The sequence below is a fragment of the Setaria viridis genome, chromosome 4, assembly GCF_005286985.2.
Source record: "Setaria viridis chromosome 4, Setaria_viridis_v4.0, whole genome shotgun sequence".
Taxonomy (NCBI): Eukaryota; Viridiplantae; Streptophyta; class Magnoliopsida; order Poales; family Poaceae; genus Setaria; species Setaria viridis.
This window is the reverse complement of record NC_048266.2, coordinates 3517695-3540532: the sequence shown is the minus strand read 5'-3', so window position 1 is coordinate 3540532 and position 22838 is coordinate 3517695. Positions and strand designations below refer to the sequence as shown.

At 48.2% G+C, this 22838-nt stretch overlaps 1 protein-coding gene and 1 long non-coding RNA gene across 2 annotated transcripts; both read right to left on the bottom strand.

Annotated features, from left to right (window-relative positions):
- Positions 1 to 970: 970 nt before the first annotated feature.
- LOC117852759 (phototropic-responsive NPH3 family protein NPY1) lies at positions 971 to 5408 on the bottom strand. Its single transcript, XM_034735000.2, has 4 exons — positions 5005 to 5408; positions 3684 to 3753; positions 2077 to 3246; positions 971 to 1950 (listed from the first exon to the last, which is right to left on the bottom strand). The coding sequence occupies exons 1-4, from the start codon at positions 5064 to 5066 to the stop codon at positions 1342 to 1344; spliced, it is 1911 nt and encodes a 636-aa protein (XP_034590891.1). The 5' UTR covers positions 5067 to 5408; the 3' UTR covers positions 971 to 1341.
- Positions 5409 to 20545: 15137 nt separating this feature from the next.
- On the bottom strand, positions 20546 to 22124 carry LOC117853952 (uncharacterized). The gene is made up of 3 exons (XR_004640157.2): positions 21805 to 22124; positions 20921 to 21442; positions 20546 to 20823 (listed from the first exon to the last, which is right to left on the bottom strand). It is a non-coding gene; the product is annotated as an uncharacterized lncRNA (long non-coding RNA).
- Between the last annotated feature and the right edge of the window lie 714 nt (positions 22125 to 22838).

The window sequence follows — 22838 nt, the reverse complement described above, 5'->3', positions numbered from 1 at the left end:
AAAGGGAGCTTTTTGTGGAAGAAGTTGCTCCTTATTTTCTGGGCTTCAAGGTTGTTGCTTGCATGCGAACCATTAGCGTACACATACATGATACATTCATGTACCCCTGCAGGACGTAAAGCAGCCTAATTTTGTACCGCGTGGAAGAAGAGTAGCACAGCTTGTACATTTCGTCAAGGCTAAACCACCTCCATTGCTTATCGAGTTATCATCACGCGTGCGTTATACGGTGGTGGTCCCGGTAGTTTTCGGCTCCAGAGATTCGGAGACACGATGCCGTGACCGTCACTGGAACCGCCACGCCTGGTGCCGTCAGCGATCGCCGATCGAGACGTCTTGGATTGTTGTTGGGGGGGGCGCACGGGGTGACCAACCCCCGCGCCACCAACCCCCGCGTCGCCGTCGGCCGCCGGCCGGTAACCGGCACCTGAAACGGACGGAGTGACGGACCTCTGAGCCCGTCCCGTCGTCGCCTCGTCGGAGCCACTGGACTGCCCCCCGTGGCGACCTCTATTCGATGGGCCGTAGTCCGTGAGGGCAGGCCGTGGTGGGTTGGTAGGCCGTGCGTGGTGCGTAATGGCATGGCCCATCATGATGCTGCGCCCGCGGCCCGCGGGGGAAAGGCGCCAGAAGCCAGAAACCGCACCGCGTCCGCCGAGCCGTCCGCGGCCAGGGCACCGGCTTTCCGTCCGCCGCCGCGCCCTACGCGACTCGGAACCGGGCTGGACGCTGCCCGCCGCCCCGCGCCGATCAGCAGGCGGGCACGCCCGGCGGCCGGCGCCGATCCATCGGCCAGCGAATCAACCGGCGTTCCACTGCAACGGGCGGTGAGCCGTTGACCGCCTGACCGCGGTGGGGGCGTGCGGCGCGGTTGGGCACTGGCCTGTTGCGATCCTGTGCGGCGACTTGCAGACGGCACGGCCCAAATCCATTCCACACGAAATCCACTGAATCCACGAGTCTTTGGTACTGATACGATAAGTCGTGAAGGTTCATACTCTTAACTAATCTTGGAATTTAGTACAGGGCCTAGTCCGATCGCTAAGCTTCATGTCACGAGTGACAGCCGTCAAACAGAGCCACCAAAAGGACTGGACTGCCGCCAGATCTCCGGGTCAAGCATAATTGCCAAGTCTGTTACAGAGAGCAGGGGTCGTCCCAAGATCAGAGCGGCCGGGGACTGGGAGTCGTCTTGGACGGAACAAGGATTTCTAGCTGCATACAGCACGGATAAGCAGAGTCTCTGAAAGTTAGCAGCAGTTCATGATCCTCCGCGTTGGGCTTGGACCAGGCTCCTCCTCCTTCCTCTGTACAGGCTCCGCCGCCGGCCGGCCGGCCGGCCTACGAGACCGAGTACCGCCGGTTCCTCGACGAAGAGCTGGACGACTTGGACTCGAGCGGCTTCGCCGACGACCGCGGGCTCTGCGAACTCCCGGACGTGTCCGACGACCCCTTCCCACCGACGGTCGCCTCCCCGGGGAGCTTCGCGCCGCCGACCCACAGCTTGTCGAAGATCCTCCGCGACCGCGACGACAGCGACAGCCGGCTGCTCTGGTTGGCCACGCTGCTGCTCCTCGCCACCAGGCGCCGGCCGTCGTCGCCGGCGCCATGGTCAGCCGCCGCCAGCTTCAGGCTCCCCAGCTGCTTCCTCAGCGCGCCGGGGGTCGGGGGCTCTGGCAGCGCGCGGCCCTCCTTCCAGCCGCCGTCCTCGTCGTCCTCCTCCTCCTCCAGGCGCGCCATGCACCGTGCCACGCTGCCGTTGGGCCCCGCCGCGGCCGAGGCGGCGGCTCCCGCGGCGCGGAGCTGCTCGAAGAAGAGGACCTGGACCACCACGCGGAGCGGGAGCCGGTCGTTCTGCGCCGCGTGGATGCACGCCCCCTTGGAGAGCTTCTTCACGTCCATCAGGCCGCAGATCTTCCTCTTCTCCGTCTTGGGTAGGCCGGGATGCAGCTGAACATCGCAAGCAAACGATTTTTTTAGGTGTCTCAGTTTTCAAAAAAAGCGTTAAAAGCATAATGAGCGTCATATGATGAAATATGATAATTCAAAATCAGCTGATCTTGCTGTGAGACGTACCTTCAGAAACACATCAACAGCGGTGTATAATCCATCGTGTGTTGTTCTAGCAGATTCAGGCATTGAAGTCGCCAAATCCACAAAGCTTGAAACTGACAGATTTGGATCAGAGGCGACTTCAGCTAAGTACCTGTCGACCAGCTTGCATAGTGCTACCAGAGACTCGTTGTCTACATTCGTCTCAAACATCTCCTGGTCAAGGTTGTTGAGAAAAATCCCATCTTCAGCTACTCCGGCGTGCCTCATGTACCTACTGATGAGTGTCTGAACTAGCTGAATATCATAAATTGTCTGTGCTGGAGGCTTGTAAGGGATCAGAAGATCATTGACTGAAGCCTTGTGGAGCTGCAAGACAATCCTATCCATCAGTTCTTCCTTCAGGAGCTCTCCAGCTCCAATCAGGACAGTGACTTTCAGCAGCTTCAGGAAGAAACGACATGGGATCCCTGAAGATCCCTTGTCCGAGGGCAATAGCCAAACAATTGTTTCAAGGAGGTGCTTGTATGATTCAGTGTAGACATCGTCCACCAGCATGTCGCAACATTCAGGAAGCCATCTAGCAGCATATGCCTTGAGTGCTTCTCCAACAACATCAGAGGGGATCCTCCCCCTTGACTTCACTGCAACCATGACACGCCTGTATAGGTCTACATCCAGTTCACACAGATCTTCAACCCACCAGTCCTTGGGAACTGAATGCGAGCTTTTGCGAGCTTCAACTATCTCATCGGAGGATGCAGATTTCCTGTTGTAGGTGTATGACCACATTACATTCGATGGGTTAACGGTAGCTTTGGTAGCAATGGAATCTATGCATCTTCCGACCAACTTTAGCTCCTCTGACCAAGGTAACAGTGCATCAGTGGTCTGGAGGGCTATGATTGAATCCTTCCAGCTTCTGAAGATGCCAGAATTCAGGAACACCTCCATCTTAAATATCAGATTGCTCTTCTCAACATCCTCGGTCATCCCAAGGTACTCTGCTGCACACCTTGTAGCAACAACGTTGTATGCATTGAGGGTCACCACCATGCCATAGCAGAACTTTGCGCAGATTTCAAAGGTTTTCACTCCACCAGGAATGTCTTGTATGACAACTTCGTCAGTGCCGTTCTGACTGGCCTCAATTATCAACCTTTGTAACAAGCTACTCTTGGAGAGAAGAGGGAACTGCAAATAGACAGCAAAACGACCAAAATTTCAGAGAGTAATTCATCAAAATTCTTACAGCAAAATGGTTATATAATTGATCAGTAAACATGTGTCGATTTGCTGTAGCATTAAATCTTTCATCAGATTCAACAAGTGGAATTTTTTTAATTTGCATGATACATGCATTGCTGTCACCTAGCAGAATAGAAGGTATCCATGGAATTGAAGCATGATCTAATGAAACCGTGGGAAAGATTCTGAAAGCAACAAAGATCCAAACTACAACTGGCATTCTGACAAAAGATGTTACTATTGCAGCATCTTCTAGTGTGCTGATAGCTGTACATTGGCGGATTCATTGTTTTAATTCTCAAGTACAGGAAGTGCCTTAGGGCACAACAATCAACAATGTAACCTACTTTGGTCCGTAACTTAGTAAAATTGTATGGGATTACCTTGTGCAGATAGAACCTTGCATCGTCGACATGGACGACGATATCTGACGGAAGGTCCGACAGCACATATCTGCATGAGAATATGATATTCACTTGGTCAGCATTACATAATTGCTAATGGACACTGATAAGAAGAGAATATTGCACATGAAAGAAGGGAAAAAGTCGAAAAATCCTTGGGAAGTAAGAAGAGTTAGGATTTCCTGCAAGTCTAGAAGGCTAAAACTGGTGTTCTTGTCACTAGGTCAGTAGTCATTCCTAGACCACGAAGGTTACACAACACAATTTGCAGGCATTTATCAGAACGTGCAAAGCAGGTAGCTGGTTAACATACAGAAACAACATCTCCGAGTCAGCACAGCACAACAGGTAAAACTTTCAGTTGAAGTGAATGTCTCCTGCTTTCCGTGAGAAATAGATACAGTAATTCAAGTAACCGATTTTTTTTAAAAAAAATCTTCCTCTGGCTGAATATTCGTGTTGAAGTCAAGAAATACTCACATACAGATACACTTTATCAGAAAAATAAAGAAAAAAATGAAGACAAGCCTTTGCAGGTTAGGAATAAGTCCAAGATCTCTTGGCTATGGGCCATGGCCATGTGGTTTGAGACAAAGGGGAAGAACATTCCCTTTTTTTAAAAGACAAAGGGGAAGAACATGAATCAAACATACACTGGAATCTCGTGGTCCGCATCACAACCAGTAAAAAACATGTAACCTCATGATCCTCATCACACCAACTACAACTGCTGCGCTTTGTTTGTGCAGCCAAAAGGGACTTTTTTTGGTAGCAAAAGGGTGGGCGCCATGGTCAAATCAACTGCCGCGCAGGGAAACCACGTAGCTCACGAGTACTCGAGCACTCCAGCAGCAGCCCCCACATCGCAAAAATAATCACCGCGGAACAGTTCGATTCGACCAATCAAGAACTCACAGACACGCGCCGAAAGATTCGTGCTTGCAGAGCAAGCCTTTTTTTTCTAGCTGCAGAGAACGCAGCAGCACTGTTTCTGGAGATAAGAGAGGTGAGACCAAGGGATCGACCGAGAACACATCTGAGTGAGGCCTAGAAAATCGAGAACAAAGCCTGCTACTGCGCCAAACCAACTGACATTGCATTGCTCTGGTTCCTAACGAAACAGGAAAGCGAGATAATAAAGGCATGATGTTTCCTCTGCTTGCAAGCCATCTCTGAAAGACAGGATAGCAGGAGAGGAGCTGGGCCAAGAACACGCGTTTCCCTTCGATCACGCCGGCAGACAAGGACTTTGCAATGGCGCAGGTGGAAGAGAGGAGAACGGCCGGGCCGGCGGGCTCACCTGGAGTCGCTGCCGTCGGTCTGGAAGGCGTCCGGCTTGGAGCCAAGCTTCATGAACTTCATGGCGGAAACAGCAACGCAAACGCAACCCTCTTCTCACTACCTCTCTCTCCTTGGACGACAGCTTCTCTGCGGCTTCAGCTCAGCGTGTCCCTTGCTTACATGTCACGCCTCCCCCTCCCCTCCCTGCCCGGGTTCTCTCTCGTCGCTCTGCTCGGGGAGCAGTGGAGACTAGCCCAGGGCCAGCAGGTCGTAGTCCCAAGAAACACGCACGGGAGCAGAGCAGCGGCCGAGCCGAGAGGAGAGAGGCAGGCGAATGAATTGGCTTGGTTTGGTGAGAGGAGGGGGTGGCATTTACTCGCCTCTTTACTACTGCTACGCGTGCTCGTCTCCCTCTCGGCTACCTTGACCTGGGGCTATTTCTAGTCTAGCTACAGCTACCGGCCGGCCTTGATTTTTTCACCAGCTTTTTTTTATCCAGAGTTATTATTGCGATTTGTTTCTTTATCAGATGGGGAAAAAAGTATTTTCATGGTACTTTCATGTAGAAGTCGGCTTTTTCATTTATCTGAATTTCTATTGGATGGGTGTATTTACTTTTCTGGCGCTGCTAAGATCTTATCCGGCCAGAAAGCCGTATGCCCGTATAGTGAAAAGGTGAAAACCATGTGTTGACAATGGTGCTCAAAGCTCATCATGTTTTACACGCCACGTCAGCTGTCAGTTCGTCGCCGTTAAATCGCATCACAGGTGAAAATGTGAAATGATTCAGCTAGTGGTTGGTTGTCTTTCAGGAACCGGATTGAGAGTTCAGTGTGATTGGTTTCGGAACTCATAAAGGAGTATAACTCTCGCCTCACGACCAAATGGTCCAGTTTTTACACTGAAGGCAGATCGGAAGAAAAGATTTTTTATGCAAAATTTGATTTTTGTTAAAGTTTCAGATTTCTGAACTGGAAAAGCTAAATCTCACCCAAGTGAAATATGGCCTTCCCTCACTCAATTTTTTCCTCACCCGGATTTGAGCTCCAGCGAGCAGCTCCAGCGAGATTAGGGGGTTCGAGGGTTAGGGTTTCGAGGTTTCCAAGGTTAGAGTTTCAAAGTTGTCAGGTTTGGGAACCCACCGGCGGCCTAAGAGGGAGGATCGGCGGCGAGAGGCCGGCCCGGCGGAGGTGGCGGTCGTGGGGGCGGTGAGACGCGGTGGCGGAGTAGCATAATACCCTACATCTTGTTTGGGGTGCTGTATATTGTGCCTTGCGCTTGAGTGTTGTTTGGTATTGAGGATTTGGTCCTCTATTGGTTCTATGAGGTCTTGACTTACTGATCTAGGGACCCCTACCCTCCTTTATATACTCCAAGGGGCGGAATTACTAGTCGGTTACAAGGTAGAAGTTCTACGAGTCCTAGTAGGATTACAGAGGAATCCTAGTAGGAATCCGTCTTCTTCCTTTCTTGCGGGTAATGGGGTTCTATCCCGAACAAGCCCCCGAGTGCTTCATAGTCTAATGCAGCAGTCTTCGAGTACTTTTCAGATCCTCGTCGAGTAGTTTAGTGCTTCTCGAGTACTTTGTTTAGCTGAATCTTCAAAGTTTCTCAAAGCTGCCATGAGGTTATGGTGTGCTCAAGCCCTTGATCGTCTTTGGTGTGCTCAAGCCCTTGATCGTCTTGATTTTGTAATATTCATCTTTGGAATCTGCTACGGAGGGTGGCGAAAGTCGCACTCCATATGGAGTAGCTCCCGAGCCTTAGGTTGAATCGAAGAATCAAGCTGAGGATCAATAAAATCTCGAATCTTCTTTCTTCGTCTTGAAAAAATCAACTGTTGGGTTTAACTTATCAGCCCTCGAGCATTGGAATAATTAAATAATCAATCCGAGAGTCTTTACTCTTCATGCAAGTTATCATCCGAGTTGTATTGCGGTGTCCAACCCCCGAGCTTATGAGCCAGGTGAACCATAGAAGCCACGTCGAGTAGTTATTGGCACTTAGCCCTCGAGCTTGGAAGCTAGCTGAGCCACTAGAGATATTTTGAGTAGTAATTGGCGCTTAGCCCCCGAGCCTCGGAGCTAGCGAAGCCATTATAGGTATGCTGAGCATCCTGAAGGGTCGTCGCTGAAGCTTGACCTACAAAAAGAGATGCATACATTATGTAGCATATTTGTAGAATATTGAAACTACTGAAATTTATTCAGTGATGAATGTAATGTAATTGTTGTGTGTCGTGCTCTTGTTTCAGCTATATTTTTTCGAGTAGTTAGCCTATTATGTTTATGCTCCCAATCCCTGTTTAGCCATTGCCACTGCGTGTGAGATCTTTGTCTCGTGTATGCATACTGGCATTGCTACTACGGAGATCTTTGTCTCGCATCCTAGCGTTTAGGCATGACAGAAGATCTGAGACTTTCATGAATTGAGGTGTGTTCTGCTCGACGATATTGACGACTGCTAAGAGAAGATATTTAAAATAAGTAGTCGGCATTGTGACAAGAAAATTGCACGATTGCGCTTAAAGTAGACATTGAGACTTTTCTACCTTTTGACGAGAAGAGCGCGTGTTGTCGCGCATAGTATTTGTGCCTCCTTAGGGTGTAGCCGCTACGAGCCTCTAGCACTCAGTGCATCAAACTTTGTGGTAGAGCCTCCTAATTTGGTGTATAAAGCCCATGGAGGAGCTTACGGGACTCGGTGCACCAAACCCGTGGCAATAGCCTCCGTAATTCGGTGTACCAAGCCCATGAATATCGGTCAACATGTCCCAGGAATAATTGGCAAAGTGTAGTTGTGGAGGGTAATTCCCGTCGAGAAGCGTACACAAATAAGTAGTCGGCATGTTGCCCTACATGCAGAAAATAAGCCAAAAAAATTATAAAAATAATTAAAAAGGTGTCTTAGCTTGATTCGTGGACGATTGTCGACTAATCCGTGTCGATTGTTGATGAAGCCAGCTAGTCGGAGTCGATTCTAACTAGTTGTTGATCATGTGGGGACCCGCCCTCAACTAGTTCTCTAGTTGTGACGAGTAGTCGAAGTAGACCGTTCTCGACTAATTTTCTAGTCGAGACAAGTAGTCGAAATAGTTGTCGGCGACTTGATGCAGCCAGACGTTGGGGTAGTAGTGCTCGCGTACATCTTCTATTACGTTAGGCTATGATTTTGAGGTCTTGTGGTAGCCTTTCATGTGGCACAAATCTCTCAAAATTACTTTTCACAGAGAGTAGTTGGAGCTGATTATTTGCCTCAATCTGCGCGTGACTGTAACGGATCTTTATCATCTTGGAAATTATGGTGTGGGTCCCTCGGTCTGCCTGATCTCCCATCTCGAATCGAATTTGCCTCTGTCTTAATCGACGAGCCGTATGTAGTAGCATGCGGAGAAAACTGACTCGGTCGGAACTCTGACTCGGCGACTTACTTCTTGTCGAGTAGTTTGATCTTGATGATGAGGTCCTTCAAGCTCGCCCGATGATCTCGACGATCACCCCTAGCTAGCGCGCCAGATGTCAGTGTTTTATACTCAGCAACCTACCGAGGGGTATCCCAAGGTAGAATATTGGTTGGTGGGAGATAGCCGGACCTAGAACTTGATGGTAAAAGCGAGGACACAAGACACAGATTTATACAGGTTCGGGCCGCCAAAGTAGCGTAATACCCTACGTCCTGTTTGTGGTGTTGTATATTGTGCCCTGCGCTTGGGTGTTGTTTGGTATTGAGGATTTGGTCCTTTGTTGTGGTTCTACGAGGTCTTAGCCTACCGATCTAGGGACCTCTACCCTCCTTTATATACTCCAGGGGCAGGATTATAGGAGTCCGTCTTCTTCCTTCCTTGCGGGTACTGGGGATCTATCCCCGATAGCCACCGGCCGGGTGGTGGTGGAGGATGGTTGGGCGGTGCCGGGGCGGGGGGTGACGTAGCCGACGGTGGCGGTGGCAGGGGCGGCGGCGGACGGGGGGGGGGGGGGGGGAGGAGGGGGGAGGGAGGGGTGGCGGTGGGAGAGCGGGCCTCGCCGACGTCGGGGACGGCGCCGGTGAGGCATCAGCGGGGGTGGAGAGGAGGGAGAGAGAGGGGCGGCGGTGGGAGGGCGGGCTGCACGGGCACCGCGGACGGCGCCGGTGAGGCAGCAGGCAGCGTCGGGTGGAGACGAGCGGATAAGGTGGGGTGACCGGTGGAGGAGATAGGAGAGGCCGGTTCGATCTCGGCCATCAATCTCGGATTGTATGGTAAAAAATTAAGTGAGAGTAGGCCTTAAAATATTTACCGACGGAGAAGAATGGAACATGAACTTAGTACAACAATTTTGATTGAGTGCAACTTACACAGAACAGTTATATAATGTACTACGTCTTTGAGCTTTCTATCAAGTACTTCCAGTCCCTCCATTCACTAATACTCGACTTTCTGTACAAACAAAACAACAAACTAACTTGTTTTCTTTGTTTAGGCTAGTCCCAGTGCAAGGTTTCATTGCACTGTTTCCAAGGATGCCATATCATCCCATGAGGTGTATTCTCATGAATGAAACAGGGAGTCCCAGTGCACAGTTTCATTTCACGATTTCATAGGATGCCCATGACATTTAATTGTGAGGCATGTGATTGGATATGGTTAGATGAAATGAAACTCTATAGCCCACAATGCAAGTTTCAATAGGTTTCATAGTCTTGGAAACAGTGTATACACAGTTTCATCCTGATGAAACTCCTTCCCTCTCTCACTTCATAACTACCATGCCATGTCATCACATATGCTGATGTGTCATCGTATTTAATGTGCATAAAACCTCTATGAAACTTCCACTAGGATTAGCCTTAAAACACCATGTATACATGACTGGAGCTTGGATCTCAATTGGTAGCACCGCATTGGTCAAGTACCAGGACTTGACCACGGTCAACGCACCGAGTCACACACACTGACACCCGGTCCCACACCGCCGTGGGCACCACCGTGCGTCCACCCCAGTTCCCAGCACACACTAGGGCCTAGGATCCGATGCGAGGCACGTAGCTGTTGCCAACCATGTGGCTGGGCACTGGCCGGTCTATCCCTGACACTGTAGCTGGGCAGTAGCCTCCCATTCTACCTCCTGTTGCAAGGCTGCCGCCGCTGTTGCGGGCACAGTGGCTGCTGTGGATGCAAACGGGAAAAAGGACACGGAAAAAGCTACAGGGGTTGCTTGGGAATTGGGAACCGGGCTGGTCCCCTGCTGCACTGGGTGGAAGCCAAGCCAGTGGGTAGGGCACCTCGGGGCCGGCCGGCCAGCCGGGGCTGACCATGGAGGCAGCAACGGCCGTGCTCAGTTGCTGGCTGGTTGCCTCGCCAGCTCACAAGAGCACGACGCATGCTCTGCAAGTCTGCATGCATGCATGCCGCGGGGGGGGGGGGGGGGGGGGGGGGGGGGGGGGGGGGGGGCTGCTGGCTCTCGGTTCTTGCCCTCTACATCCCGAGCACGAAAGCATTCTGGAACGACGGGGCCCTCGTGTCCTTCTCCTTTTTTTTTGTTTTTCTGTACCACTACGAGAGTGCGAGTACTTTTTTTTTATGAATGGTCACCAAGAGAGGAGAGAGCCATGTACGTACTTAAGAATGATGAAGCCATGGCTAATACAGTGTTCTCGACCATATGATGTTCATCACGACGACAATGCACTGTCGAGAGCAGAGATCCATCACTTCAAGCTGGAAAAGCTGAGAGCAGGGAAGGGTTGCATTGCCTGAGACGGTGCTCTGGACTTCTGGAGGGAGGGTGCTAAGCTTTGGTGATGTTGGCCAAGCCGGGCATACCACCAGCAGGCCGGACGGGACTAGCGAAAACGAAGTAGAAAGCGGGGTGTCCTCCGCAGTGGGGGGCTCGCCGAATCTCTTTTCGGATCACGCAATCGCCACCAGTAATCATGGAGCCGAGGGGAGGACTCGCGTGATCCATATCTCATCCATATGCATGGTACGGTACTCCTCCCTAGGCCTCGTGTTGTGTATATGCGTGCACGGTGCACACTTTCAGTTGGGAAATATCGATGACGTTGTGCTAGGGATACGGATATGTTCTGTCTTCCTCACATGCTATTGTATTTTTCAATAACACAAAGACATATTTGAGATGAAATTGAACTAAATTGCTCTTAAAAATATGCCAACTCTAACGGCCCTGCTCCTTTGTATATCAATAACTAACGATAATTTAATTGTATTCTTTAACAAAAGAAACAGGTTAACGCACATGTTTCAACTACTTTCTCAGATAGAAAATACATGTCCGTATGTGCTTGACTATGAACATCTAAATTAAAACAAATCTAGAATTTTACCCCTTTTTACGTTTATGCTAAAAACAGATATTAAAAATCATACGAAGTTCAACCTTTTAATATGACTAAAAATACTTTTATAACATATATCTTTAGCTTAAATAATATATTTTTAATAACTTCTCTTGTGTATAGAAGTGTCGTTGTCACAGTGGACTTATTTCTGCTCGGAGGGGGTGTAGCTCTCATGAAAGGGAAAAAGGTATGTGTCGGGAACAACCACCGCAGCAGCAGAAAATGGAATGCTAAGCATTCACTGGGGCCGGCGATAAGCTAGACTGCTAGAGCCACTAATCCATGGGGCCGTGGCGATGAGCCTGACGCATGATTAACGAGCGAATACAAAAGCATTCGATCTGGGAAGCAAAACAAATCGCGTCAAACACGCTGTTCCACGCACGTACAGGCAGCAGTCGTCACCCTATAGATCTTCGGATCTTCCGCCGCCACAATACCGCCGACAGGCAGCTTAGCTTAGCTTAGCCTTAGCTTAGCTAGCATCAAAATACGGCCACCTGGGCCCTGCTTACATGCCGCCACTCATGTACGTACGATTCCTCCTCTCAAACTACTCAAAAATTCGTTTTTCTTTTCTTTTTTGGTTAAAAAAATCACTAGACAATCCATTAACCTACCCCTGGTTAGCTTCTCCACGAACATGACTTTAATTAGCATCCAACGTAGGCACGCCGTGTCGACGATGGCACCGCACCCATGTGTCCGTAGCCTTTAGCAGCTACTGGTGCTAGTGGCTAATCACCGGATAACAGCAGATTAACGGGCTAAGACTTAGATTAGTGCCGGGTAATCTCTAGACTAATCAACCCAGTTGGAAGAAGAATCCCCCCTGGACCACAGCTCCAATGAGAGGTGTAGCCTTCTTCCTTGTTTCCAAATGATCCATGATTAGCGCCTGGCCAATGATTGCCGCCGCTCGCTAAACGTGGCGGACATGGTCCCTGACCTCGGCCGTTAAACAGTCAAACATGGGATTAGCGTCTGGACCACGGCGAAGTGCAGAGCTTTTCTGCCTGTCTCCCCCGGCCTGCTTGTGTGCTTCTCTTTCGCAAAAGGAGGGTGGTGGCAAACTGGCAATGTGGCATGTGGTGGAGATCAGAGCTGACTCTCGGGGGTTGCTGGCCGTGGCCTACCTAGGCGTACCGTGTCGGTTAGTGTGGTCGCAAAAACTTTATCTTGCCTTATTGTTTTTAGTTTTTATTTGTATGCCTAGTAAAGTTGGAAGAAAGGTAAATGCATGGTACACAGATTTGAAACTACGGGAGTTCTGTCTCGAGGGAACAATGCAACCTCGGAGAAGATCACGCAGTAAACATTCTCTCAGGGGAATTTACAGTATTTTTTCAGGCCCCATGAACTTGGCAGTAAAACAAGAGCATCAGAGCACGGGAATAGACGAAGGGGAATATTTGCAGAGGCTCGTTGTCAGCTCCATCCTCCATGTTTGTTTTTACCCGTCGACAAGACACTGCATGCACCAAATGACAATCTCAACAGGACCAAGAAATTCCCCCTGCTGCCACGGTGCAACGTAACACACGCATAGGACACGCACCCTGCCTCTGCGCTCTGGCTCTGCGGCGCCTCGCGCCTCGCCCCGTCGCCAATAGTATTATCTTGGGTCTGGCTGGCCGGGGGGTAATATTCCCGCGGCGCGGCGGAAGCACATGCGCGCGCGCACCCGGCCGGCCGCCAGCCAGGGTCCTGGCCGCTGCCGCCTCCCGCGCACCTCTTTTGAGGCCGCCAGCCAGGTCGCCATACGCATGGGGCGACGGCAGCGACGTGGCCTCACCTCTGATGCTCGTTTTGGCCGGCCGGCGGCCTCCTGGGCGTCGCGTGGCGTGGCCTCGCAGCTCACGACGCCAGCCGCTCGCTGCCGCTGCGCCCGTGCATGCATGCCTCGCTGGTCGCCGCTGCCTTTGTGCACCAGCGCAGCCAAACTATTCCGTCGCGGCGTCGCGGTCGCGGAGCCCCCTTTTCTCCTCCTCCACCTGCGCCACCAGCCAGCAGCGGAGCAGCCACTGGCACGCGCGCCCGCGTACACGAATCTTGGCGGCAGGGCGGCACGCAGGCACCCCACCATGGCCTGCTGCTGCGTGCCGACTGCCGAGCCGAGCGCTGCTGGCTGGCTCTGGTCTGGGTGGGCGCGTGATCTTTGACGTCGAGATCGGCCGAGCAGAGCACCGCAGTGAACGAAAGTAACTTTTGCAGTTTTGCAGTGACGGTTCGTCACTCGCATCCGGCGCTGTCGACTTCTGCTTGGTGCGCTCTGGCACGGTAAAGTAGAAAAAGGAACAGTGAAGAGACGGGATGAGAGGACGCGTGCGACGGCACACGCGTACGTATTGGCTCGGGATACTGTAAATGTGTGTACACACACATAATATATACTGTCCCGGGCGAAGCGTGGAGTGGCAGAGATAAAGGCAGGAAAGGGCGTGCGCTGCGCCCTGTGTGAGTGGGCATTGTGTATGTGTATTCTTGTACGGGACAGAATCTCTGCCGTCTGTGTTGTGTTGTGCTTGTGCCACACCAGCTTTGCCTAGTATTCAGTGTCCTTTGCATCCGCTCCTTTCCGTTAAGCTGCCGATTGCCAGTTAAACTCTGTCCAATGTCCATGGCCAGCTTAATTAAACAGCTTTCTTCGTTTCATGCCATGTCTTTCTGATCTGCGTCTGCCCTACTAGTGCTATGGTACGAAATGGCCACGAACTTGGCGAAGCCCGTGGACTTGTGGTCTTGGGGTGAAGTACAGGCGAAATCTTCAGAACAGAGCTACTTGATTTGATCTTGCAGAGTTGGAAGCAAAATATAATGCACCCCGCTGTACTTTGGTTTCGTGTTTTCTTTTTTCCTTTTGAACCACGGCGATGTTGTAGTCACATGCATCTCGGGAAAACATAACATGGGTAAAATATTTTTAAAAAAAATCGAGGCGAAGCAGTAAGCTCTCCTGAGTACCGGCTACTCTGCGAGTACGGTTGTATAGCTTTGTATAATTCTGATTCTATGGCTCAAAGTGATTCTTTTTAATTCTTTAGCATAAACTTTTAAAATGAGGATGGAAATCACTTCACAGAATTAGGAGAAGCTATTTTTTCCAGCTCCCAGTATCTTATAGTTCATTTCAGAGAATTATTTAACAGAATCAGCAGATAATCATTTCTCTCTGAAAAACTGTTTGGCAGAGCTCCTGCTAGATTCAGTAGAGAATCAGCTCTGGGAACGTTACCAAATGCACTCCAGTAGTTGCCTAGTATTTTATTATTCCAAGGGTAAAATTTAGGCAGGTGGAAATCCAAACACAATTTCACATGACTTTTTCTTAGTGTAGTAAAAGAGAGAGCTCTTCTCCTTATGCCTCCACTTAACAATAATATTACTTGAAACGAACTTTTGAAGTAGATAAAAGATAAATAAACAGAAAATGCGCATAGAATTGTTGAGTGCGCGTCCATCGCTGCTATTGGTACGTACTGCTACGTACTAGGCCTGCCCTTGTTTCCTCCCTTTTTGGGTGCATAATGCAGGGGCTTGCCACTCCTGCAAGAGACAAAAAGAGCTCCCTACCTTGCCAACCTAGCGGACAGGGCAGGCCCGCCCCGGCTCCTCTTCCCCAAAGGCCAAAGCATCACCAGCCCTGTGCTGATGCTGATGCAGCAGTCGCCAACTTTTGTCACTCGCAAGGGATTCACCAAAAACTGCCAAACAGCTTTCGCTGAAAGCTTTGCTCTTGGGTTTCTCACTTCTGTGCTTGTAACTTTCTTTTGATTTCTTACCTATATAGTATTATATACTTTCAATAAGAAAACGTTGTCTACTGTTTTTTTTTTTTTGTGAGTTCGCGTGCGCAAACTTTGCCTTTCCATGTCAAGTTGTCAACACCATCCAAAATCTTTTGTGGATTCGACCTCATTTTGACGTGTCATCTGCCCAAACGAGCAAAAGATGGCATTTTGTTCTTAACCACAATGTGCGTCTTTATTTAGCTGCCAAAGTTTTTTTTTTCTCTCTGAGCAAAAGGTTGAACGATCTTTGCTTGATTCACATCGATCTTTCCGTAAAGGAAATGTGATGGTGCGCATGGAATGTATGCTTGGTTCAAATTTTCATGATCTGGTGGGTGTGGCCACTGTGCTGCTCGAGTTATACGCTGTTCGAAATTATGCTTTGAAAAAGGTAAAACGGCCTGAGTTACGTATCGTTGTGAATTCAATCCAAGTTTCAGTGCGTCATGATGGTGCAAATCCATTGGAAAGCGCTGATAATGCAGTCAAAACCTTTAGAATGACTGCAACGGTAGACAAATAATGGAGGGAACCTTTACCCGTCCTGGCAAAAGAACTAGCACACCACACCAGTAAAGTTAGGTGGTTACAGTTTATAAAAAAAGAGAGAGAGAAGTTAGGGTGGTTACTCCGACTCTCCCGAGGAAAATAAGGCCATCGAGTTTTTCTCGCTGAGTTTGTAATCTTATAGATTTACTATAGTGTACATATATGTTGTAATACTAGTAGCTATCAAAGTTGCACGTTGAAGATCAAAAAAAGTACCCCCGTACCCCCGTTACAAATTGCAGGTCGTTTTAGATTTTCTAGATTTATAGATATTATTATGCACATTGTATATCTAGATGCATATATAATAATATCTATGAACCTACAAAAGTTAAAACGACCTACAATTTGGAACGGAGGGAGTAGAACACATTAAGTATTTTTGACCGGATAGAGTATTATTGTGTAAAAGAAAATAATTCGAAGATAGTAAGGGCACCATATCAGGTATGCTTCTATGTTACTAGGCTGGTTGTTGACTTTTCCCCATTTTACAACTATCAACTATGGTCTGAAATTGACTTTTAACCTTCAAGGGTAGAAAATGTTTTACTAGCCAAGTTTTAATTTTGGCTTAAATTTAGAATGACTTTGGGTTTGAGTGACATAGCATTGACGTTGCATTATAGCTGGTGGTTAAAATTGGTATTTTTAGCTTTAAAATTTGTAAATAAAAAGCTAAATTCTCACTATTTCTAATCTAAATAAGTGAAATAAAATATAACAAGATGCTAAAAGTAGTGTTTAAAACTAAGTGAACCATTATCGTTGTGCTTATTTCTTTAAGGAATAACGAATCCATGGAGAGATCGTCCAACTAACATTTCATTCAAAGTAATGCACGGAGGTTTTTGGGAGACTAAATTTTAGTTGACTCCGTACCAAATTAATTTAGGCACGAGTAATGTTACGTGCAGTTATATATTTTCTAGAGTTATTTAAAATCGGAAACCATGGTCAATAGGGATTTTTTTATGAAACAGTTGGGAAGGTCCCTACTAGATTTTTTTATATTATATAAAGGTGAATTGTACGAGATTACATAACCAGTTGGTCCGGGTGGTTTTTAGGGAGGGTTTTGCATGCGTGATTGAGTTGCAAAAACTCCTCCCTAAAGTGAACTTTCCATCTAGCTAGAGTGAGAAGATCTAAATCAATTTGTTTCGGTGTGAAAACTATCTCGTAACTTTAATATGCATAATAACATTTTTAGTCATGGCCATATTACTACATTACCATAAGAATTTACAAGGAGTGTAACATCCCCATTTTTTCCTATGCATTTAGAAATATGGATCCCAAAATTTTTTCTAAAATTTATATAGCAACTTAAGCTCTAGAGGCTTGCATTTGAAATTATCGTATCAAAAAAATAATTTCATAAACACATTTGCTTTTGTTTGAGCTAACAATTTATTTTACTCCAAAAATATATTATCTCAAATTTCCTTTCAAACCCCCACATCAAAATCCTTTCAAATTTGAACTCAAACTCCAACTCAAACAAATAGAAAAGGGTTTAAACACCGACAACGTCAAAGATGGCCTACCTTCTCTTCTGGCCCAGCTCCTACCTCCTCCCCACGACCGCATACGGCCCAGCTGCCCCGGCTTACTCGGTCGTTCGGCCCGGCCCGCCAACGCGATGACGTCTGCATGACGTCATCGTCTTCATCCTCCTCCCGTTCACCTCCCGCTTTCCGCCTTCCTCGCCCACGCGCGACGCTGCCGCGCACCCGCCACGCGGGCCTGCACCCCTGACCACCCCGCTGCGCGCCACCATCACCTATGCTATCACCGTCGCCTGCGCCTGTCAGAGTGCCCCCTCTAGCACGGAAAGCCACCGCCCCAAAACCACCCGCACGCGCACCAGTGCGCGCCGGCGGCGGCATATCGCCTGATCTCCTCGCCCCCGGCCGATGAAGCCCCCCAGCCAAGCACGCGGAAACTGCCTCGTTTAGGCGCACCTCCCCGGCCACCCCTCGTTTTGCATCTAGTTTAGGCGCCGGAAACTGCATCTAGTTTAGTTTAACCTTGACTTACAAAATAATTTCACGCTACAGTAACTTATTTTACGCAAAATAGGTAAAGTCAAAGTTAAGATAAGTCCTACCAAACGATGCCTTAGAGAGCTACCAAGTACGAAAAAAACCATCGACATGCATATCTGAGTGTTAAGACCTAAAGCAGTTTTCTCGGGTCGAAAACTATTTCATAACTTTAATTTAAAAAATAATATTGAAGTCTTTTCAATATTGCCACATTAGCAGGATATCAGGCAAATTTAATTAGTGTAAGTTCAAGGTAAACTTAGAAGTGGACGGTTTTAATAGTTGAATATTTTAAAAAATGAACGGCTTCATAGGTAAATATTGAAAATTGAAATTAATCTCTAATTGAGAGGGTTTTTTGAGTTTGCAAAATATTCGTAGTACTCGTACTAGGATTAGACCAGTCTCAGTGGAAGTTTCATGGAGAGTTTCATGAGCATTAAATTTTGTGCCACATCAGCAATTTTGATGACTTGGCAAGGTCTTTACGAGGAAAGAGAAGGGAGAGTTTCATCATATGTGAGATGAGTTTCATCCCCATGATACTCAACTGGTATGGTAACCGGTATAGTTATTTAGTTCTAGTCTCCGTAATAGTACAATAAAATTATACACTGAGACTTGCGTTAAGGATTACGGTGCGAAGCTGTGACCCCGTTGCTGTGGCTACCGAATTGATTACGGTGTGAAGCTAAGCTTAGTCCGTTAGCCGAAAGAAGAAAAACGTGTAGGATACGGATAGGGTAGGTCAATCGAGGTGCACGCGTAGGGCGGTAGGGGATGGCCGTGGCCTGCCTTTTCGCCCGCCGAGGAAGGCTAGCTACTGGGCTACGAGCATGGCCAAGCTCTGGGGTCTTTGGCCTAGCAGCCTAGGGGGTGGCAATCATCATCACACTGCTGATCACTCTTCGGACTTTGGCTACCTGCGCAACTCACAGCTACAAGGACATTTGGTTTCACGACTAAAAGTTTAATCAGGTTACATCAAATACTTATATACTAATTAGAAAGATTAAATATAAACTTATAATTATAAAATCAATTGCATAGATGAAGACTAATTCGCAAGGTGAATCTATTAAACCTAATCAGTCGGTGAAACCAAACTCCACTCCATGCCCTATACTCGAGCTCGAGCCTATAGATTATCTTGTGAACCGTGGTGATCTCATGACCACGTCATCCTCCACTGCCCTCGATTGTCTCACGGCGAAACGCATCACCCAGCCAGCAAAGAGTATCCAACCACTCGCGGGGATGGTACGTCCGCACCTCACGGGTGAGGTTGCCGACGAGGAAGGAGTGTGGTATCTACCCGCTCGTGTACGTATTTCGCGTACGGCCGGAGAGGAGATGGGAGATTCACGTTCACAGCCTTGTGTTTGTTTACGCACCAAACAGGTATGTGATCAGATTTTTTTTTGAGAGGAGGTGTGTGACCGGATAAGCTCGGGGTCGGCGGGCAGCCGAGTGCCGAAGTGGACCGCATTTCGGCCTGCCTCCAAGTGGGCCACGAAGCAGTTGGTTGGTCGTTTTGCGTGTGAGAGAGAGACATGCATGGGGCTAGGCCAAGAAAATTGTTTGGGCCATACATACTGAATGCGCCTCTCTCTCTGGGCGCCCGTCAAAACTCGAAAGTTCGAAACTGGGGGCAGGCAGTTGGGGTATGATTGGATGCTGACCCCAAGCTGCCAGGCCAAAATTTGGCCATAGCCAAAGTTGGGGGCTTGGACAAAATTCGGTAGAGTTTGAGGTGTTTGGTTTATGGCCAAAGAACAATGCCAAAATTTGGTAGGGCAGCTTAAGTGTGCTTGGTTGAATGCCAAATTGGTTGCCAAACTTTGGTCGGGCAAGGTTGCAGCCACTTGGTTTGATGCCAGATTATATAGGGTCACCTTCCCAACTCTTTCGGTGAGATTACCCCATTCTTTCTCCAAATTAATATACAAGTATTCATTTCAACATACACCAGAAATTGGTCTTATGAATCAGCCATTATATAATAGATCATTCCATTTTCTAGAAATAGCCATTTTAATAAATATATGCTAAATCAGTTAACTGCTTACAAGCAACATCCAGAACACAAAATATACACTTGGGTGGCATCCTATCCCACCAGCCCATACCATTAGCATCTAACACAAAATATATACTTGGTACTACACCAGTTCACCTGCAAGTAGCATCCATCATAGTTACAAAAGCTAAGTCTGCTATAACTCAGTGATATATATATATTAAGGTGTCCATTGACACCTACAGCAGTGTGTTGCTGCCAAAATTCCACTCACACCTGCATGCATGATCAAACAGAGCCGAAACCATCAACATCACCATATTTGCGGCCTATAAAATCTATAACCCAAGCTTGGAAAGTTGTTACATTGCAGTCTTAAGGAAACCTCGGGAGGTTTCTTGGTTAGGATTTGAGAGATAGGCTGCAATGCCAATTTTGTCCTTTGCTGTGATGGTGAGATCTTCTATACGCTTCCAAAGCAAAGCATTAGGATCTGATGGCTCATCATTTTTGACATTCTGGACAGGTGCAGCAGGATTACCACAAGCAAGAAAGTCTGCCAGCCGCACAATACTATCTGAAACCTTGTCATTCAGGCTGCCACGGCTTGTCTTTTCCTTGGATGGATTCCTTGGATGGACACGCTTGCGCTTCCTACCAGAACTAGTGCCTTCAGTAGTTGGACTGTTTCGAGCAATAGTGTCAGAGTCATTCCCTCCATCTTCTGTCATTTGATAGTTCTCCAATTCCTTCACACCCTCACTTTCATCACTGTCACTTGAAACATTAACAGTGGACTGGTCCATAGCAAGAGAACTTTATAGGCCTTGTCAGATAGTGGAAGTGGGCAATGTCTAAATACCTTGAGGTATTTTCAGGCCATTAGGACGAGAAAGGGCATCTTGTAAAACAAGAGAGTCATGAGCAGATCCCTCCCACCCTGCTAGGACGTAGGTGAAACGAAGATCAAAGTCAACAGCTGCTAATACATTTTGTGTTGGGTATGACTTGCGACCTCTAAATCTATCCACCATTTTAGCAGGCATACATGCTCTGATATGGGTGCCATCTAGTGCTCATATGCATCCCTACGATAAAAAAAATCAAGAGAGAGAAGCAACAAACAATTTTAGCATACTTAATTCTACTGGATATACAATGTAGCAATATACTATTTTGCATTACCTCAAAGTAGGGGTAAAATCTGTTTGGGCTGCTGATTATCTTAACATGTGTTTCGGTAGATCTCACATGGATTAGTTCACGGGCTAACTCTCCCATCGCATGTAGCACAACATTGAAATATCTGCTCACTGTCTCACCGGACCGCCACATGGAAAATCCTACAGCTGAATTGGTATGATGCTATCCAACCATCTTCAGAAACATTGCAACTTGCTCCTCGACAGAAACATGAAAGGTATCCCCTAATAGCCCTTTTTCTCTAAGGCGACTACACAACTTGTAAAATAAAGCTCGACACATCCTCAATTGACTAATGCATATCCTATCCGAGGTGTCAATTAACCTAATTAGTTCACTCCTCCATACATCCCTAGTAACCAATGGCCCATACTTCACACCACTGCCTCTACGCTTCCTACCATCTAAATTCCTCCACCACAGAACCACCATAAGAACAAGAGCAACTAGTGCCTTCTGCCTCCACATGCAGTAGCTATGGTACTGCTGTTGATTGTTGTCCATCTGGATATGATACACAAATAAGCTTATATGGGAAAAGGCACTGACCAAAAGACAAATCGGAAACTAAAACAGAAATCAAATAAGCAAACTGGAACCTGCGTACCCATATTTCGGTGGGTAAAAAAATACTAGCATGGATTCCTAATCTATTACATATACATGTTTCAAAAGCAAGGGAAAAAGTTTGTTTCCCTTCCAGCACACAAACGAGAATTGCATTACCAATATGCTCTTCTACTGTCTAATTACGAAGCATTTATCTACACATTGGAGAAAAAAAACAATGATTGACCAACACACAGGCAAGCATGATGGATTCGCAAAATAATACCTAAGAATCTGACAAGATGAGTAAGGCAAACCTCAATCGATTGCTCATTCAACTCAAATCAGCCTTTTCCCAACTCGATCTGCCGTTCCCCAACTCGATCCGTCGTTTCCCAAGTCAACCAAGTTTCTCCCCTCCATTCCCCAACAAAAATCCAACTAAACTACTACCCCATGGGACTAGCAGCAGTGGGGAACACGGGAAATTGCAGAGCTGACGGGGAGGACAAGGGATTGGCGAGGAATCTGGCCGGTGAGCTCTCGGCGGGAAAGGGATGACCGGATGAGAAAAGCGGCGGCAACAATATTGAAAGGCGGAGGCGGAGGAACCTACCCAGCATTATGTACGCGGTGACCGCAGCAGGCGTGGCTCGGCCAAGCCAAAATCGGGCGGCCGATTCGCCCGCCCAGAATTGGGCCGAGAATTGGCGCGGGCTTGTACAGGCGCGGCCAAAATTTCATCAGCAGCGCCAAAGTTCGGCCCTGAACCAAGCGAGGGCCAAATTAGCTGGGCAGTGCCAAAATTTGGCCTGGCAGCTTAGGGTCGGCATCCAAACGTGCCCTTGGAGAGCCTCTTTTTTGCCCCCACTCTATACTTTCATTTCCTGATCCCTCGCGCGTGCGCGCCACGTGACTTGGACAGAAACGACAAGGACCCAAAGCGGGGAAGCCCAAAAGCTAAAGCAAGCCCACTCCCGCAAAGTGGAGACCAGTCACGCGCGCGCGCGACGCGACGACGGCTTCATCAGCCGAACCAGACGATCCACCATCCACGCCATGCTGACACTCGGCCAGCGCCGCACTTTGGACCCGCCTTTCGTGTCACCGCTCCGGCCGTCCCGACGCGCTGCGGCGCCAGTGCGATCACCAACTTATGTCAAAAGGGGAGCTCATCTTTACATCTTTATTATATTATGCGATGTAACTATGTTCACCGACTTCGTATTCCACTGACACGACGGCCCCACGAGTCTGTTGACCCCACTCTTCAGAAGCACGGAGCTGCGGCGGGGGGTCGGGGAACGGCGCGCCACTCCACGACCGAGTTAAATGACGACGAGACGACGTG

Coding starts and splice junctions, on each gene's coding strand:
- LOC117852759 (XM_034735000.2), bottom strand. CDS start 5,066: ATGAAGTTCATGAAGCTTGGCTCCAAGCCGGACGCCTTCCAGACCGAC. Junction 3,247..3,683: donor CAAGGTTCTATCTGCACAAG/GTAATCCCATAC, acceptor GTCTATTTGCAG/TTCCCTCTTCTCTCCAAGAG. Junction 1,951..2,076: donor CTGTTGATGTGTTTCTGAAG/GTACGTCTCACA, acceptor TGCGATGTTCAG/CTGCATCCCGGCCTACCCAA.